An 18,812-nucleotide genomic window follows, 5' to 3' on the forward strand; every position below is an offset into this window, starting at 1 on the left:
CTACTTACTGGCAACATAAAGAATGTCAAATAAAATCTGAATGTAAAAAATTATATTATTTCTGGCTAAATCAATTTACAAGCTGTCTGCAAAAAAAAGTAAAGCACAATTTCTATGACTATGTAGTCGCAGAACTTTCAGGAACTACCCTTCACTAGACTAGACTGCAGAACTGTCTACAGAAAAGTCATGAAAGTAAGATTGCAATCAGCTTTTAGCCAACAATCCAATGTATTGTGGTGTCCCAGTTTTTATTTACAGTAATAAACAAGATTTTTTTGGCAAAGAATATTGCTAGTAAATTTGAGAAAACAAAGTGGTCTCACCTTTTGGGCTGAAGCTATGCTACCTAATTTATAATCCTACAAAACTGCAGTTGGGGTTTGGAGAACAGGCAGTATAAAGGTTGATGATTATGTCTATTTTGTGGCATATAGTCCAATCCTGTTTTTGTTACTGTGCTTTACCACCATGTCCTGATGCCTGCTGCTCTCCTGTCCAGGATGCGTATTCAGAAGTGGCCAGCCTTTTTGCAGAGTTCTTCAGAGACCTGGACATTGTGCCTAGTGATATTATTGCTGGCCTGGTACTTCTCCGCCAGAGACAGAGGTCTAAGAGATCTTCTATCCTGGACCAGGTATCACTGTCTGTAAAAAAAAAAAAAAAAAATATGTTAATGTCTCTATTTTTGTGCTTTTGTAGGAATGTGCTGTAATGAAAATAACTTATTTTATTCTGTTTTTCTCTTCCTAAGGCTAACAATGACATTTTAGCCTTCTTATCTGGAATGCCTGTCACTCGTAATACTAGATACCTGGACCTTAAGAACTCGGTGAGTTTCTCTTTGTGTGATGAACTGACAAAGTCATGGTTGACTTGTGTTTATGTCACATGCTAAACCACACAAACAGTGGACTCTTGTGAAAGTTAAAATGTTTAGAAAATAAGCTAACAATCAAATACAAAAATACAACATGCATTTTAGCTCACTCTTAAAGGCTCTTGTACATTTTATTTACCCTAGAAAGAATTTTATTTGCTTAAAGTCAAATAAATGATAGCAAACAATAGACACAAATTACAATAGGGTAACAAGTAAGTTGATAGTTTAGTTTATATTTCACAAATATTAAAACAATGGTATTGAACCAGAGCCACCAGTTGATTTGATGAGAACTGATGATGTATTTATCTAAAATGACATTACATATTTAAGTATCTAAGCATTTCTGAATTCTTCAGTTGTCCTGACACATGTGTGCGTCCGTCTGTCTGCCTTTCTTTCTTCCAGACCGAGATGAACATGTACAAGGATGTGTGTTATTACATGCTCTTTGCCCTGGCTGCATATGGTTGGCCCATGTACCTAATGAGGAAGCCTGCCTGTGGGCTGTGCCGCCTTGCCAGCTCCTGCCCGTAAGCACTCAAACATACTCCCGCACAGTTTTGATCTATTTGCCTTCTGTGTCTCTTGAGCCTCTTCAGTGCAGATCAAATTTCACATGCGTCAACACTTGCCAAGTGGTAATCCACTGAGACAATACCACTCTGGTCAGACTCCCTAACACTAGAAGCATCAAATTAATCACATACTTTCATCCAGATTTCCTGCATTAGGATATTAGATTATAGCTCTGTAATCTTACCTGTTTACTATATTTCTCGTTTGACCTACATTTTTGCAAAAAAATCTGCCATTTATCTATTTTTTGGTCTCTGTGTTTTCCTGTTTTCTTTCTCTCTCGCATCCCAGCTGTACATCAGTGTCTGGCTCTCGGTTGTCTCAGTCTGTGACAGTGGAGGAGGACAATTGTTGCGGCTGTAACGTCCTGGCCATACGCAGACACTTCCTGGACAGGGACCTCAAGCAGGTTCACATTGTCTACACTTCCTGCCACGATGCTGTGAGTACTCCGACAGCCAGCTAACGAGCAGTCAGAGGTGTTTGCACTTTACTTCCTTTGTGTGGAGAAGTGCCAGGAAAATGTTTTCATTTGTCCATTCTTTTGTTTTTAACGTTAATGCTGATTACTTTTTGCAAAATACACTCAATTACATGTGAATTATGCCCTTTAAGGCAGTTCTGCCCCAGAACCCAGCGTATGATGCTATGCTTGCAAAATAGACATGCAAATCAAACATCACTTAACACAGGGCTGCGGTGCAGTGCTGCACATCCACAAACTAGAACCCAGCCTGATCATTTAGTAGCTTTATTTTGTAGTTTTGGCCATCATTTGTATCTGTTTTGATAACACTTTATTCACCAGTTTAGTTGCTGAGATATGGGGAGCCAAGTTGCCGTGTCCACATCCTCGGCAGTAAGTCAAGTGTGTTCTCAGTAGGTGTTGTACTCCGCCAAGGCTGTTTGTGATCATCATGGGTTGAATCTTAAGGTCAGCCGAAGAGGGGAGAGTGTCTGACTTTGAGGGGCCTATATATAAGTACATTTCTGGTCACAAAATATGATGCAGGCTTTCGGTACGTTGTCCACAGTCGTGACAATATTATACTGAGTAATTTACTCAGTTCTCTTGTCAAACTACATTCCAGTTGAGATGATTTGGAGGAAATCTCTCTCCTGTGGAGACGGGGGCAAACATTTTTCATACAGTTTGGTTTCACTCTCTGGTGAGTGGGTACAGTAGGTAATGTTGGAGACTTGCATGATTAGTCACTGCCTGGGCGTTCCCTTGTCCACTTTTGTTTGGTAGCTCTATGTAGTAACACTGCTGCATCCCCATGTTAAGGCAATAAGTTGGTGAGTAAAAATGGGTGATTGAACTGATTGGCATGATGGTTACAAATACAAAAAGTCCCAAGTTGTCAAACAAAGATAAAGTGTAGTGGCTGAAGTCAACAAAAAAACTTCCAGTTTAACCCACTATAAGTGTAGATTTGAAAGTCAAAATAATTTCACTCCAATCACTTTCCCATTCAAATGGGCACTTATATTCCCAATTAATCCTTTCAAATGAAACAAGCTCAGACAGTAAATTAAATAGTTGTTATAATAGTTTCCTTATGACATTGGATATTTAATTAACTATGTCTGTTTTTAGTTTTTATGTAGAATTTCCATAGCCTTCACACTAGCACTTGAGCCACACGATGTTGATGATTTCTAAAGCAGAGAACTTCTTAGTGAGGTTAACGCTGAGTTTCCATATATAAATCTCTCTCATGAAGTGACTTATATGACTGTCTACTGAGCCAAGTGGAGAAAGGTTTGATGACGAAGACTTAAGAAGTGTTCAGTTTGCTGGGATGAAAGTGGAACTATGATGCAGTAGTATTTGCCTCCTCCTCCTCCTCCTCCTCCTCTCACTATCTCACCACTGTTTACTGTCCATTCTGCATCTCCCAGGTTTATGAGACTCCATTTTTTGTGGCAGTGGATCATGCAAAAAAGAAGGTCGTCATCAGTATCAGAGGAACCCTATCACCAAAGGTGAATTTTAGCTTTCTCGTCTTGTGTTTACAGTATTTCAATCCCCATCTAAACATTAGCTGACCTTGTTTCCATCCGTACCTCACACCACCAACACCTACAGAGCAGGTGAAGTTCTCATAGTTGAATGCAGTGTTCTCAAACTCCTACACCCTTCATGCATAGAGCAGAAACGTGACTTTCCACTTTTAGAAATAAATGTACTATCCAGTTTTTAGGAATATGAGAAAAATCCTGTTATATTTTAATACCTGAACTGAATCAACAGCTAAGAATTTAATCATAGCCTTATTATAAAGGCCAAATGTCTTTTGAGAGGACAAGAACTACTCATCCCATTGATCTCTGTTGCTTTGCTCCCGACCAGTCAAAACAACCAGATTATTTATGTAGCAAATCAGAATGCAGGTACTGTACATGCATTGTGGGACATTACAGATAGCATACAAAGATTAAAGAAGCGAGTGTTTGTGAATATATAAATCTGAAAGTCTTAGGAGGTATTGTAGTATTTCACCAGTATTTGGAAAAGGTAATCATGATTTCTTAAATATAAAGTTCGACTGACATGAGCATATACCATTCTTTCATCGTCTTATAGTTCTTGGCGCAGCCCCTTAGGTAGAGTTAATGCAATAGAACAAATAGTCAAATTTGCAATGGAGATTATGAATGGTGCTTTTAATTCCTGTGCCTGATCTGTGCACTTTTATTAGTTACATCTTGATTTCACATCTAAATTTCACTCACTTGTGTTCTCTGCCTTATACTGTCTTTTGTAGAATGTTTTTAAAATTTGTCTTGTGTGTGTCAGGACGCCTTGACGGATCTAACGGGAGATTCTGAACGTTTGCCTGTAGAGGAGCAACACGGGACCTGGCTTGGCCACAAGGTCAGACATTACTGTTTTAAATCACTCACCTACATTACCCACAGTATGCTCCGCTGTACAGCCTCCTCTGAGTTTCTTTGTTCTCCATAGTGCAGTTTCAACAAGTAACATAATCCCAGACTCCAAAGGTCATTTCAGTTGTTAATAGGAGAGTAATTGCAGTGGATATTTTTAATAAGAGATTAATGGTGCAGACTTCCTGTCCATATTTCTTTCTCACTTGCCATCTTCCCCTCTACTGACTTCTCTTTCTTTCCACTCTCAGGGGATGGTTTACTCAGCAGAATACATTAAGAAGAAACTGGAGCAGGAAATGATCTTGTCACAAGCCTTTGGAAGAGATTTGGTACACGTCTCAGTATACTGTATAAAGAATGGTGCTCAATAATGACCATTTTCTGTAATTTGCACTGGGAATTTGTATTAATTCAATCTTTTTCAGTTCAATTTAATTTGTATAATAACAGAAGCTATCTCAGGATACTTTTCAAATAGAGCAGATCTAAACTTTATTCCTTTTATTAAATGAACCACACTTACCCCACTGTATACAAATAATTCTACAATTACCAGAATAAGTAATTTGCTGAAGTGATTATCTTCACTGGGGTGACACAAGTGTGCTGTTGTGAGCGTAATGACTCTGTGTCTCACAGAACAAGGGCACCATGCACTATGGGCTGGTGATAGTCGGGCACTCTCTTGGTGCAGGCACTGCTGCTATCCTCTCCTTCCTGCTGAGACCTCAGTACCCCACACTTCACTGCTACTCTTACTCTCCACCTGGTGGCCTTCTTAGGTGAGTCAATGTGTTTATAGTATCCGATATACAAAAGACTATACAAGAAAACATCAGTCATTCTGTGTACTGTGAATAAGTTATTAAACTCTCTTTGCCAGTTCCACACATAAATCCTATGTTTATGTTTATAAATCACACGTAAGTTTAACTGTTTCATACCAGACTGCTGTCATAGGTTAAACCCTGGCCACCACTGTTTACTTAAGACCTGAATTTGCAGCTGTTGTTCAATACCAGCACTGCTAAACCTAAGAATTATACCAGACCTATATAAATATTGCTCCATACAGATGAGAATTTTCAGTTCCTAAGAAGGTCCCTGCAGTGTTTATGCTGGAAATTAAACACGACAATGTGATTAGTGTGGCGTACGTTTTAATTTTAAATGTTTTACTTAATTTGACAGTAGAGGCAGAATGGAAATGAGGAAGGGGGGGGGGGGGGGGTGCGGGGGTATGAACAACAAAGGTAGCTAGAAGTCACCACACAATGATCGTAATAATTTTAGAATAAGTGAATTGTAATACTAAAATTATTATAGAAATGTATGTTTCATGACATAGCCAAGCAGTGACAGACCAGTCATACAGCCAGGTTGGAAGCAGGGCCGTAGAGCCAAAACATATGGATTTATTTAAAACAATCCCAAAAACAATTTTTTTTTAACTATTAGATCAGTCAGAAAGGAGACTATCCGAAGTGTCACACAGAATTGGTTTGCAAAATGAATTGTACATTTAAAAAAAAACCCAGGTGTTGTAATGTACAAGATACTGGAAAAGTGTTTGAAACGTGTACCCACAAGCTGTGGTTTTCACTTTCATTTGCCTTTTTTTTCCCCTTTCTTTCTCTTTTATGGTTTTTTATTTTTCGGAGTTCATTAGCATTTTGTCTGTCTACACTTGAACACTATCCAACACCCTGCCATACAGCTGGCTGCAGTAGTTAACTGTGTTTGCTATGCAAATCATGCTTGAAGAGAGTCTGTACCAAGAGATTACTAAATGCTGCAGTGCACCTTTTGGTGTTTCATCGAAGTCAAGACAAAGTAATTTATCATACTTTGTTCAGACGATACAAGATGGGTCAAAAAATAAGCAATACATAATAAATTCAGATGCTTCCATACAGGACACAAGGGGTCACTGAAGGGTTTACGTATGCAAATTATGTTGTATGTTATTGTTTTCACAGTCACCAGATTTTAACCTATTGAACACCTTAACAACCCTCTCCACCACTATGATCAAAAGATGAAAAAAGAAAGGAATATATTTTAAAACAATGGTGTTTCACTGCTCCAATAGAGTTTCAGAGATTGTAGAATATATGCCAAAGAGTACTGAACCTCTCATAGTAACCACTTAATGTAGGTTTTTCCTTTTAATTTGTCACCCATCTTTATATGTATAGAATATGCTGAAGGTTATCCTTTCTGCAAATACTACAGTCTGGTTTATCTCAAAAGTCTGATTGTTATCAGAGGATTGTGGCTGACTAGGAACAGCCTTCCACCTGAATGGTCCTACAATTCTACAAGACAGGAAGTACTATTCTACTGAAAATACCCTTCTTCATATGGGTGCACACTAGCTACAAACGATGAACATCGTATGCTATGATGTTAAGGTATACTCTGACATAAAAAATTTAAATCTATAGTTATTAATGCCGGCCCTGAATGCAATATGAATGCCCCGAATTAGCCATTACATTCCGCCACCTGACTGTAATGTAGTGGTACAGTTGCAACCTCGATTCATCAGACCAGGCAACCTTTTTCCTTTCATTGACAGTCGCTGTTATTGTATAATTGCACTGTGCTGCTTACCCTCTCACATATACATCAATCAAGAGCCATTACCCACAGCAAAAGCTTTGATAAGGTTTTTTTTGTGTTCAAGTACGTTCCTTAATTCCTTCCTTGATTGCCCCATTCAGAAAACATCAACGCCTAAACCTTTTTTCCAGGCACCCTTGATCATGCCCCCTTTTTTTGGAAATAAGTTCACATACAGGTCAAATGTGGAAATGAGTTTGCTGTTGGTTGCGCCTGTTTATGTTGTGACACAGGCAAATGAGAAGATGTTCCACTTCTTCTTTTAATTTTCTCTTTTTCTCATCATTTCCAGTATTGTATCATTCCCTGTGGATATGGTCAGATAAATGTATTCCCTATATGTTTGTAGAAGAGTGTACAGTCTATTACATACCATTATTTGCTTTGGTTGTTTTGAATAACTTTGGATTAAAACAAATGTTTGTATGAAATGTGTGCAGCGAACTCTCAGGTCACACCCTTAAACCTCACCACACACAATTAACTTTTTTCTTTTATTTACCCAGTGGGGATGCCATGGAGTACTCCAAAGAGTTTGTCACATCTGTGGTATTAGGAAAAGACCTGGTACCAAGGTATTTCTTTCTACTGTATCCAGTCTACTGTGGTTAACTTCACTTTGCTGCAGTATTACTACGATAGACATATCTGCATCTGGTCTCTCCTAGACTTGGCCTGTCACAACTGGAGGGTTTTCGACGCCACCTTCTGGAAGTCTTACAGAAAAGTAACAAGCCAAAGGTGACTTAATCTCTTGACACTGTAGAAGATGACAGTCAAATCAGAAAACATAAAAATGAAAGATATAAGAAACTTCCACAATATGCTATCTGCTGGTCTTGCAAAGAACCTACTGTCTGGTGTTGCAGTAATTTGCGGGAATGCTTTGTAATGGACAAAAAACATAAATGGTTGTCAGATTCACAACATATTTGCATTATCAAAATCCAGTAGCAGCACACTCTTTTTGCAGTGCTTGATTAGAATAAACTACAGGCTTTCAAACAGCTTCTCACAACACTGCAGTTACAGTATCACTGCTGTAATTAAAGCATCATTTAGTATTTAGTTAATTAGTGTTAGAAAAAAAAACATACATATATATGGAAGATACATTTTGATTCAGATGTTCCATAACTAAAATGCATGTTTCCTTTGCAACAGTGGAGGATCATTGCGGGAGGCACCAAATGCATCCCGAAATCAGAGCTTCCACTAGAGGACGATGATCCTCAGTCTCAGCCAGCAGCGCCCCCCAGCAGTCGCCTGTGGCTCCACCCCAGTGACCTCAGCATTGCCCTTTCAGCCTCCACCCCCCTCTACCCTCCTGGCAAGATCATCCATGTGGTGCACAACCATCCTCCAGAGACATTGTGAGAAAATTGATTTAAAAGCTGTTGTTCTTCACCGTTTCTCTTTTACTGTCCATTTGCTGAAGAAGTGAGATCAATTGTGTTGTTGAAAGCAAATATTTATATTTGTTTCACACCTGTGACATAAAAGAACTGGCAGCTCACTGGGAAAAGGTATACGCTGCATACTTTGGACAGTGTGGGTTTACTGTATCACGAGGCACTCTCCTGTTCTTCTATCTGCACTCTGCAATCTAATATCACATTTTATTTTATAATCTTCCTGCCTCTTCTACCTGTTTCCTCCACACCAGTTTAATGTGGTACATTGTGAGATTATTTGGAAAGGGAAAATACAAATCAGTAGCATTACTGTTTAGAGATAATAACATTTTGATCCAAATTCTGTTAGACACTGCTATCAAACACACATCAGATGGACTGTAATGCATTTCAGTGATCTTATAACAGGTGGCTGTCATTCTATATGTCTCTGATATAAGATAGCAATAGCAGTTGTTAAACATCTGGAAGAAAGGATATTTTGTTATCTTTATTCACCTGTCAAGTTAGATAACCCTGTTGTAACTGATGGTTGTATTGCAGACCACCACTGGAAGCCAATTAACTCAAAGGAAGTCTATTGAAGGTGCAACAATCTGATCTCTGGCCTGTAGTAGTTCACTGCTGCTGTGTGTGTCCAGCCATTACACAGAAGCAGGCAGCTTTGCAATCTTTAACCACCTTCTGCAAGCTGGTGCAAAGCAAAACCACAAGACAGCAATGGTTTGGCCATGTTATCCAAACACTCACAAGAAGATAACCCCATCTGTTTGCTATGTCTGATAATGGAATAAAAAACAGACTTTAGTTATTTCTTCTTCCTCATTTTGTCATTCTATAGTAGCGTTTTGCTCCATCTTATGTGTCTGCCCTGTTTTCTACAATGAGCTCATTTGTAAAGTCTGTCACAAACTATTCCTCTAAATGGTGTGATAGCCTAGATTGTGCTTCTCCCACATGTACTGTATTGTAAGTGAAGGATACAGAGGCAGGCTGCTACTAAATCAACATGTGTGTTCACTTTGTCTTTCACCATGATTGACAGGCTCTCTCTTCTCCCTCTTTGTAGCTGTGGCCAGGAGGAGCCCACCTACTCAGCTCTGTGGGGGGACAACAAGGCCTTTGATGAGGTCATCATATCGCCCGCCATGCTTAATGAGCACATGCCCCACATGGTGATGGAGGGCCTAAACAAGGTCGGTTTTATCTGTGCGCATGCAGATGAATTTGAAATGGTGGTGAAATGGTTTTTAATTCTTGTTCCTCATTTCCAACACTGGGTAATTTAATTGATTGATGATGAATATGTGAAAAAATACAGAGGCATTCACAAATATTTTTAACAATTGTTCATACAGGGGGATACCACTTTTTTAAAATAACATCTTATACGGTGTGACATACAAACTAATTTAGAAATGTTTAACTAAAGCTAGAGATCACTGATTTCCGTTGTAATAAAATCTTTCTGGAGATAGTGCCCATCTTTGTTAAATCCCTTCTTCTTTTACAAGATTACAGATTTTACAACATAATTGCTGATGTTTCACTCTCTGTCGTGCTGTGATAAATAACTGTGCCTACGGTAAATGACTGTAGTCAGCTCCACGGTGGACTAGAGAAGTGTGAAAAAACCAACATTTCAAGTCCTAGATGGACTCCACATGTAATACTAATCCATTTATATGTTGTAAAAACTTCCAGTAGTTATCTATCCACATATAAATGTGTTTTTCTAGAACAACGGGAGAGCTGCAATAGAAGGAAAGGTCTTCTGTCATTTATGCCTGGCAAAGAACATTTATAAAGAAAATTAATTTGAAGATGAGTGATGCATTTATCATCTCTTTGGCCTTTAAATCTACCCATCTCAGGATTACACATTGCAGCAATCATAAAGTCATTCATCAAATACATTGCAGTGATTTATTTTGTTCTGCTGTTAAAAGCACACTACAAAGTCTTTGGGTTTTCAGTGGTATGCCCCTTAAGTGTTCAGTTAAAATTATTTTTGAGAGATTTTGAGGGTTGAATCTGAGTATTGTATATAAGGTCAATGTATGCATGTGATCCATTAACCTACAACTTACCACTCCTTTTTTTTTCTCTTCACATTGCTCCAGTTTCAAAGCATGCAAAATGTTCACTCCTGGATGGTTTTATGGTGTCCTCTGGTCTTAGTGAGTTTATGAATCACGAGCGTTGAACATCTCTTTAGATAACCCGGTATTACTGTGTATGTTTGCATGTGACGGATCCACTTTGGGGTATTGCACTTGTCTTGTGGCTGAAGAGTTAAAGTTGTAAGTTTGTCCCTCTCTACATATGATGTGTTGGGACTTGGTTTTAGTCTGTAGTATGATACCTCTGGTGTTTCTGCAGGTACTGGAACCAGAGGAAGTGGAAGTCAATCAACCTACCAACAGTACCGCTGTGTTCATAACCCCACAAACAGAATTAAACTCTAGCCCTATTCCCTCTGATGCCTCCCCTCCCACACACAAAGACCTGTCTTGCACTGCCTCCCTCACAGAGACGGAGGCTGTCCCTGTCCCCTTGACTGTCGTTGCTTCTCTCTCTCTTTCAGATGCCGAGTCTGTTCTTCCTCCTCCTCCTCTGTCAGACTGTACTTCCGCCTCACAGCTGTGTTTGGTGTCTGTCCCCCCACTGTCTATCAGGCCTTCTGACCCTCAGCTTTCAGTTGAAGATGATGCATGCATTCCACCGCAAACACAATCAGATCCACCCAACTCTCACCCTTGTGTAGATGCTCCTCTTTCTGAAACCCCATCTGAGGAGTCAAACTGCACTCCAATAGAAAATCCTCCTGCCAAGATAGTAACAACACATAGTTCTTCGCAAAAAGTGCCAAACAGTTCTTCTGATTCTGTTGTATAGACTTTATGACACTCAGTATTATCCTTCATTAACCTCTTTGCACAAATATATATAACACAAATATCAATCTAAATAGTTGTCATAAGCTTGTCATTGTTACTATTAATAGTGTGATTAAATGGTCAAGCTAAGATGCTGTGACATCATGACAGTGAAGTTTTTAATTAAAACAAATTTTTTGTCTGACGTAAAACTCACGTATAAAAAGTCAGCAGAGACGAATGCAAAAGCAGCTCAACTGGTATATCAGTTGAGGAAAACTGGAAAAACGTTCTCTCTTGGCATTAAGGCCTCCTACTAGCTTTCTTTCCACTCGCACATAAAACTGGAGGTTGGATTCAAGTCCAGACGAGTTCACTGGATGCCGCCAAAAGGCGTTCTAGGAAACGGGAAATGGAAAAGAATGCGATGAACAGACAAAACAAGTTCAGGCAACAGATGTGTTTACACAACAACAAGATGATGTGGTCAGTTTTTTTGTTTTGTTTTTTCATCACAGGTCAATAGTATATATAACAGTACAAGTACACGCAATCCCTTTAAACCTTAGAGTAGAGTAACCCTGCACGGTGAGTCCAAACCCACCTGCACCCTCTCTCTTGTTAATGAGATTCATCCAGCTCTCCTCATATCAAACCTTCATTCTTTTCCATTCCTCTCACAGCTACGTTACATTTGGTCAAGTGTTGTGGCATGAACTTGCTAACCCTGTTCCTTGAGCTAACAAGTTTTTTTTGTATTCACAAAGTTTCCATGGTAACCTAATTTCTTCCACATTAACTGCTCTTTCTTCTCTCTTGGCTGTCTTTTTTTCCCCTTTTTTTTCAGTAGCTGCAGCTCTTCTCTCTGGATATCTTCTCCCTTTTTTTGCCTTGTTTGAAAGAGCATATTTAGCTTTTCCTCAATCATAATCCCTTCAAGGAATTGTCAATTACTCATCGGCAGCAGATGGAGTAGCAAGGGGGGAAAAAATGTGTAAATATGGAGTACTATGCTCAGCTCCACTGCTCTGCTGTAATATTGATGCTCACTGAGTCTAACAAATTTCTAATTTCTTATTATTACTGAGTTGCTACAATGGAGGCCTATCATTAAGAAGACTCTGAGAACTGGAATTGTATTTCTATGTCCTCCATCGTGCATTTCAAACTGTGCTTTCGTAAATTATATATTTTATATGAATCTATGGCTGTAGGGATTGCAGTGCATTATTGCATAATGCATAATATATATGCTGTCCAAGTATAAATTTATCTCTCTGGGCGCGGAGTCTGCAGGGTCATGCTCTGTTTTTTTTTGTTTTTAGTTTTTGTGGTTGTGCCTACAACTGCAGGTGATATGTTTGATATTGCTGGTGCCAAATGTTTGCTGTAGTTTATCACCTGCAGCAACCTTCTCCTCGTGTATCACTGGTCACACTCACCCATGTAACATTGTCAAGTTTTCATTTGTGATCCATAACCATCTGCATAACCCAAACATAATAAACATGTTTGTTTAATGCCATTTTTAACATACCTGAACCTGTGTCTCTAAGATCTTTGTTTACATTCATTTTCATTTAGTTTTAACATTTTATGTTCCATTGTCATATGAATTGTATGTTTTTATATGTGTTTTTTTCATGTCCTCTGTTTCCACCAAGTGTTTTACTCATTAAAGTTAACCAAATATATGTAATTGTGTGTTGATGTGATTTGCCGTTAGTGTTTGTTCTCCTTGCATCATTAACCATTAACCACCATTTGTGGGACAGGGTTTTCTTGAATGTTTTTGAAGTTGCACACACAGTTAGCTTATGGTTTACTGTTGCTTATTGTACTGTAGGTCTTGCATAGTTCTTGCTGAAGCATTATGACTCCATTGTGGGCGTTTAATGTCAGTTGGAGTAGGTGTAAACTCACCTTTAGATTGCACTTACATTTATCTGAACTACAGTGTGCTCTAATAGTGTAATAGATGTAATCATATCTGCAGCTGAATATAGATGTAGTGGGTTCTTGGATAATGTCATTGAAAACCATTAGAATCTTCTCAGGGATGAATCAAATGCGTAACTAAACATATTTGATCTTGTAATTATTCTTCACGTACCTGATAAATGACATTTGTCTATAGATGAAAACTGACTGTATGTTGATGATACATTCCCAAACTACTGATGGCCAGTAGATTATCAATCCATTCAGATATCTAAACTGTTGACATAGAAGTGGAATTGGCATATATTTAAAGGCAAACTGTAAATGCATCACATCCAGGATTTTTGAGAATGGAGTAGAAAACATATTGAAACTAAGTCAGTAGAGTTTGTATATTTGTTTGGTCTGCAGAAATAAGCAAGTGAAGTCTATTGGTTTATTACAGCAGCTAAATTTAGGACATTTTTTCCAGTTGTTATTTTGTTCATCTTCCCAGCACTCTTGCTCTCATCGTACATTTTATCTGTCAAGTCATGTGTCTGTGTCTACCTCTGTGCTTGTGACAGGTGCTGGAGAACTACAACAAAGGGAAAACTGCTTTGCTGTCAGCAGCCAAGATCATGGTGAGCCCCACAGAAGTGGACTTGAACCCAGAGTCCATATTTATGGATGCATCAACAACTTCTCAGCAGCCGACGCCTACAACCCACCACCGCAGGAACAGTAGTGTTCGGTTAGTACACCAGGCACCACTGTGGGTGTGTTGGAGCCTAAAAGAATATACAAAACATTTTGTTTGATCCTCTGTACATTCAGTTCCCCCTCTTACATGATACATAATGGAGCAAACTTCTTCCTAAACTGTAGGGATAATCATGGGGACATGTCTATTTTTTATCAAACTATCTAGCCAGTACTTAACAATACTACTGCTACTAATTGCTACTTTATTGTTTTCTCAAAATCATCATTTCTGTCTGTTCCGTTTGTTTAAAAACAAGACAAAAAACATTGTTACGGTAAGCAAAGCATGCCAATACTAATTTTGCATAATGTGCTCCCTTCTCTCATGCACGCATGCACGCTGTCTGACCACAGAGCAGGGGCAACGTATGGTAGTATTCAGTTCCCACCTCGCCCTCTCTGGTTTAGCCCCTGTCCAAAGTCAGTGTGAACTCCTGGTAGTGATGGTTGAAAATGATATTACCTCTCCTGTGTTGGATGATAATACAAGACCATATATGCCACTAGGATTCACTCCTGGCCTTCCAGTCTCTCCTTTTCTCTGTTCTTTCTTCCGTCTATGTTATGTTTTGCTGGTGTTCACGTAGTCTGTAGATTCTAGAAATACTAAACTTAAATACTAACACGTTCCCATTTTTCCCTTCTTTAACCCTCGGTAAGTTATTTTGACCCGTTTTTCACGTCTGTCTTGTGTTTTGGATCCCCTCCCCCCTCATTTCCCTGTCACTACTCTCCAACCCCTTCTTCTCCTTTCCTCTAGTTCATGTGCCCAGTCTGAAATATCTCTGGATGGTTTCTCTGAGTGCCCTCCTCCCCCAGTGCCTGTAGTGCTGCGTGGCGCACGGGAGCGCCTGGCAGTGGAGCTGAGGGACCGCAAAGCACCTCTGGCCGTCATGGAGAGTCTCTCAGACGCCGAATCCCTCTATAGTCTGGATTCCCGGCGCTCCTCGGCTGCGCTAAGGGGTTCACCAATGCTGAGTAGCCTCCCATTCCCTTTGGATGCCCCGATCCCAGAGGAGAACCCGTCTCTCAGCTCTCGCACTGAACTGCTGGCTGCCGACTGCCTCTGCCAGGCAACGCCAGAGCACCTGGGTGAGGTTGGGCCCTTCTTTACCCCACTGGAATCCAGATCCACCCCGGATTACCCCATGCGGCTGTCTCCCGCCACACCTCGTTACAGTGGACACCATTCCCCAGCTCTGCTAAATCAGAGCGTCTTGGCTCAGCCTTTCAAACCAGAGCTTAACGCCGACCCAAAAATGCTTCCTGATGGGGAACACCAAGAGATGCCTGGTGTCTACAGCCCAGGGAGCACTCCCAATGCTCCCCTCAGCCCACAAATTGGTTCTAGACCAATGGATAGAGAAAAGGAAGATTGGGAGCTGGACACAGCAGAGAACCAGTTAAGCAAAGAGACCAGACCGGCAGCTTCTACTCCTCCACCCCAACTATCCAATGGGAATCCCAGCCAGGCAGTGCTGGAGTTTGCCCAGTACTTAGACTCTCTATTCAGATTGGACGGCAGCAGCTCACCGCCTCTGGAGCTTTCTGACGGGGAGTCAGAGTCAGGCCGGGGCTCTTTTGGGCAGGGGGAATGTCTTGGAGATGGACAGCAGTTGGATGACAAACAACTTCTGGCCAGAGCAACACTGGAGCCTAACCTAGTCCCAAAGCCCCCACGCACATTTGCTGGATCTGCTGACCCCTCTTCCGGCATCTCTTTGTCACCCTCCTTCCCTCTCTCGTCGTCTGAGGAGCTCAATGACCTTTCCCCCGGTGAGGGTACCCTGCCAGCCATACACTCCCTACGAACATCTCCCCCATGCCACTGTCCTGAAGAGAACACACTATCGTCTATGGTGTAGTGTGTTGCCAAGACTCCAATGGTCCTTTGCTCTAAATTGAGAGGTGCAGTCATCAAAATTTTAAAACATATCACAGTACATGCATGCAATGGAATGCAGTCACTCATCAGAGATCCAATGACAGAACTTGATGGACCAACTCGCAAACTATTTCCATTCTTCAGGTGTCTCCCTTGAACGCTGTTTATAGCATTTTCACACTATTGCAATGACTAAGAAAAAAAAAGATACCTCTCTCTGCATGCCAGGGGGCTGTACTGCTTTTGGGTGAATATAAATAAACTGTAGCTTCACAATGCCATTCCAAAACAATGTCGTCTCACCCACGTAGGGACGCGTCAGCATTACACCAATTCCTTGACTTAACAAAATCAAAGGGAGAACAGTTAACTGAGCAGGGATTCAAAAACACTGTAGAAGAGGTTAGCATAGGCACATCATCTGGGTTGATGTACTGTACAACTTCCTGCACCCTCAGCAGCTCCAGCTTTTACTTTATTTTTATTTTTAAAAATCAGGAATGTGAAGATGGACATATTCGTCAATCAATAGAGGTGAGAAGACATTACCAAATGTTCCTCAGGTCTATAAAGAATTGACTTTCAGAAAGAGAGTAAGTGTGTTACATTGGTGAGAATTCATGTGTCTTAAAAATGTAGTGATTGTGACAAAGTTATTACTGACGCCTATGGATGTTTTTGAGTCTTTTGGTTACTCTTTATAGTGCATGAAGAAGTTTTTTTTTCTTTATTTTTAAAGAGAAATTGTCAATAAGCCACTTAGATTGACATTTGGATACTCTTGCACACATCACATATTGCTCAATTTACCCCCCCCCCTTGCCAAAAAATTTAATAAATTGTATTGCCAAATGTATTTATGAGATGTAATTTTGTATATGTATATGGATATTGCTTTATTTAAACACAAGCTAAGTTCATTATCTCCTTCCCTAGCCATTCTGTTGGTTCCCATATCGACTGTTACACAGCAACACCACAGAAAAGATGTCATCCTGACCTTAAAACACTGCCATGGCTTTCATCTCAACCTCTGTACCTTGGGTTTGAACCAATAATGAACTTGCTAATAGTTGTCCTAGTCTCATAACTACTGTACCTTTCCTCTTTGGAGAGCTCTTAGCAATGTGCCCAGGTCAGGGTCTGCATGCTTAATGCATTTCAGAGTAGCATGGCTGGTATAGAACAAGTCTTGTCATTAAGTCACAGTAAATAAGCTCTAAACATGTCCAGAAATGATAGCATATGTAAACTCAATCCTTTTTAGAGGCTTTTTTTAAAGGCCCAGGTCATCAGACAGGACCAAACTGTGTATCCTAAAAGTGTCCCAAGATATAATTTCTCTTGTTCTCAAGGTGCTCTCAGTCATCTTGGACGTCAAGGTGTTTGCTTCCCTTTAATGTGGTTAATCTGAAACATCCTTGAGGTTGGACTGAATGAATAAATGGGCTGGAACATTACGTATGCCGATTCTAAATACTGTATGGGGCGTACGATCTTCCATATCACTCTGGGTGTTAACAGGTGGCTCACAATTTGCATTATTTATTACCGTTAATGTTGTTATCACTTTTATTGCTATATTTGATGGTATTATTATCCTTATTGCTCTTGCAACAGATTGGTTTGATGTCAGTGGTTTTTATCTCAGTTTTTGGGACAGTGTGGAGAACTTTTTAGACCTTCCCAAATGTAAGGAGTTATATATTTCAGCTTTTTTTCTGTCCGAGTGGAAAAGTATTTGACATTCTGCCATGGCATGGTGACAATATGCTCTTTTTACAAACGTTTCATAGTGGTGAGACATGCTGCAGAGTGACAGCCTGCTCACAATGACCTTTGGTGCAGCGCCACCATCAAGCCCGGAGTCACCATAGTGATCTGCACACTCTCTCTATTTGGAATAAGATTTGCTGTGGTTACTCACAGCAGATTGTTCCAGCCAGTTTACAGTCTGACACTACTCAAATCTTGCTGCCAGTCCTAGTAGTCTCTCACAAAATACACCAAGGTTGGGCCAGCAATTTCCTACGTTCAGTAGCTTTGCTTGCAGCCGGTCATACACTAAACACTGCTGAAAGTAAGCACTATAATACTTTCCACCATGATGTGTACAGCACCATCTTCTATGTGTAACTATTTATGCAGATGTCTAAAAAAAATGATTCTGATAGAGTCATGTAGAAACTATATAACAATAAGGAGATAATGACTATATTAAAAGATATCAGTATTGACATATAGAGTAAAAAAGATATATTTCATCTGAAAGTTATTTATTCAAACTATTGGCAGATTTACAAATTGGTCTATATCGAAAGAGGAATAATTCAACTATGTCTTGTCCATGTTTACCTGGTTTGCTTCCCTTCCTCTCCTGTCCCACGATGAGAATGTATTTAATCCCTCCCCCTCACTGCCCTGCCTGTAATGGAATAAACTGCAAACTATGAAAATAACTGAGTTTCTGTTATATTTCTTTCAGCGTGTATCACTGCTTTACCGTTCAGTGTTTTGATTACTTTTATTTAAATGAGCCACAAATTGTAGTTCATGTCCAAGTTTTCAGCTCGTTTTCCTCACTGCTGCAACATTTTATGGAACAGTTTAGCTTCAGTATATTATGAAGAGCATAATTGGAGTATAAACGTGAGCAATCAAGGCTCTGTTGACTTTCTCCTTAAAGATAATGTATGTTGTAGGGACATTTAGGCAAATAATTACTCAGATTAACAGACTTGGCTGTTTGTGAAACCTAATACTTTTAAGCAAATTACTTTTGATGCCAAATTCCCTGAATACATGCCAGATGAACCCATCCTGAAAAAGTTAGGGCTTTAAATTTGATGTAAAGCATGTGTCATCAGTTTTGGAACTGCTGGGTGCAGATGGATTTTGAGTGAATATGGCATGAGTTGTTTGGAGCTATATTTAAGCCTAAGTGTAGGTGCAGTGTATGATGA

The 18,812-nt window shown here is 39.8% G+C and overlaps 1 protein-coding gene across 2 annotated transcripts in view; it reads left to right on the forward strand.

Moving 5' to 3' along the window:
• The window catches only part of dagla (diacylglycerol lipase, alpha), a 35,071-nt gene extending 16,763 nt beyond the window's left edge, over positions 1 to 18,308 (forward strand). The window contains exons 7-21 of one of the 2 annotated variants that reach the window (XM_051379372.1): positions 503 to 637; positions 755 to 832; positions 1,292 to 1,416; positions 1,754 to 1,904; positions 3,368 to 3,451; positions 4,266 to 4,343; positions 4,609 to 4,689; positions 5,000 to 5,142; positions 7,492 to 7,560; positions 7,654 to 7,726; positions 8,150 to 8,358; positions 9,470 to 9,596; positions 13,787 to 13,953; positions 14,222 to 14,239; positions 14,725 to 18,308. In XM_051379372.1, coding sequence (XP_051235332.1) covers positions 503 to 637; positions 755 to 832; positions 1,292 to 1,416; positions 1,754 to 1,904; positions 3,368 to 3,451; positions 4,266 to 4,343; positions 4,609 to 4,689; positions 5,000 to 5,142; positions 7,492 to 7,560; positions 7,654 to 7,726; positions 8,150 to 8,358; positions 9,470 to 9,596; positions 13,787 to 13,953; positions 14,222 to 14,239; positions 14,725 to 15,829 — 2,643 coding nt within the window. In that variant the 3' untranslated portion in view covers positions 15,830 to 18,308. The remainder of the gene's footprint in view (positions 1 to 502; positions 638 to 754; positions 833 to 1,291; positions 1,417 to 1,753; positions 1,905 to 3,367; positions 3,452 to 4,265; positions 4,344 to 4,608; positions 4,690 to 4,999; positions 5,143 to 7,491; positions 7,561 to 7,653; positions 7,727 to 8,149; positions 8,359 to 9,469; positions 9,597 to 13,786; positions 13,954 to 14,221; positions 14,240 to 14,724) is intronic. The other variant, XM_051379373.1, reaches the window with a different exon arrangement.
• Positions 18,309 to 18,812: the final 504 nt, after the last annotated feature.

Source organism: Dicentrarchus labrax, unplaced genomic scaffold, assembly GCF_905237075.1.
Source record: "Dicentrarchus labrax unplaced genomic scaffold, dlabrax2021, whole genome shotgun sequence".
NCBI lineage: Eukaryota > Metazoa > Chordata > Actinopteri > Moronidae > Dicentrarchus > Dicentrarchus labrax.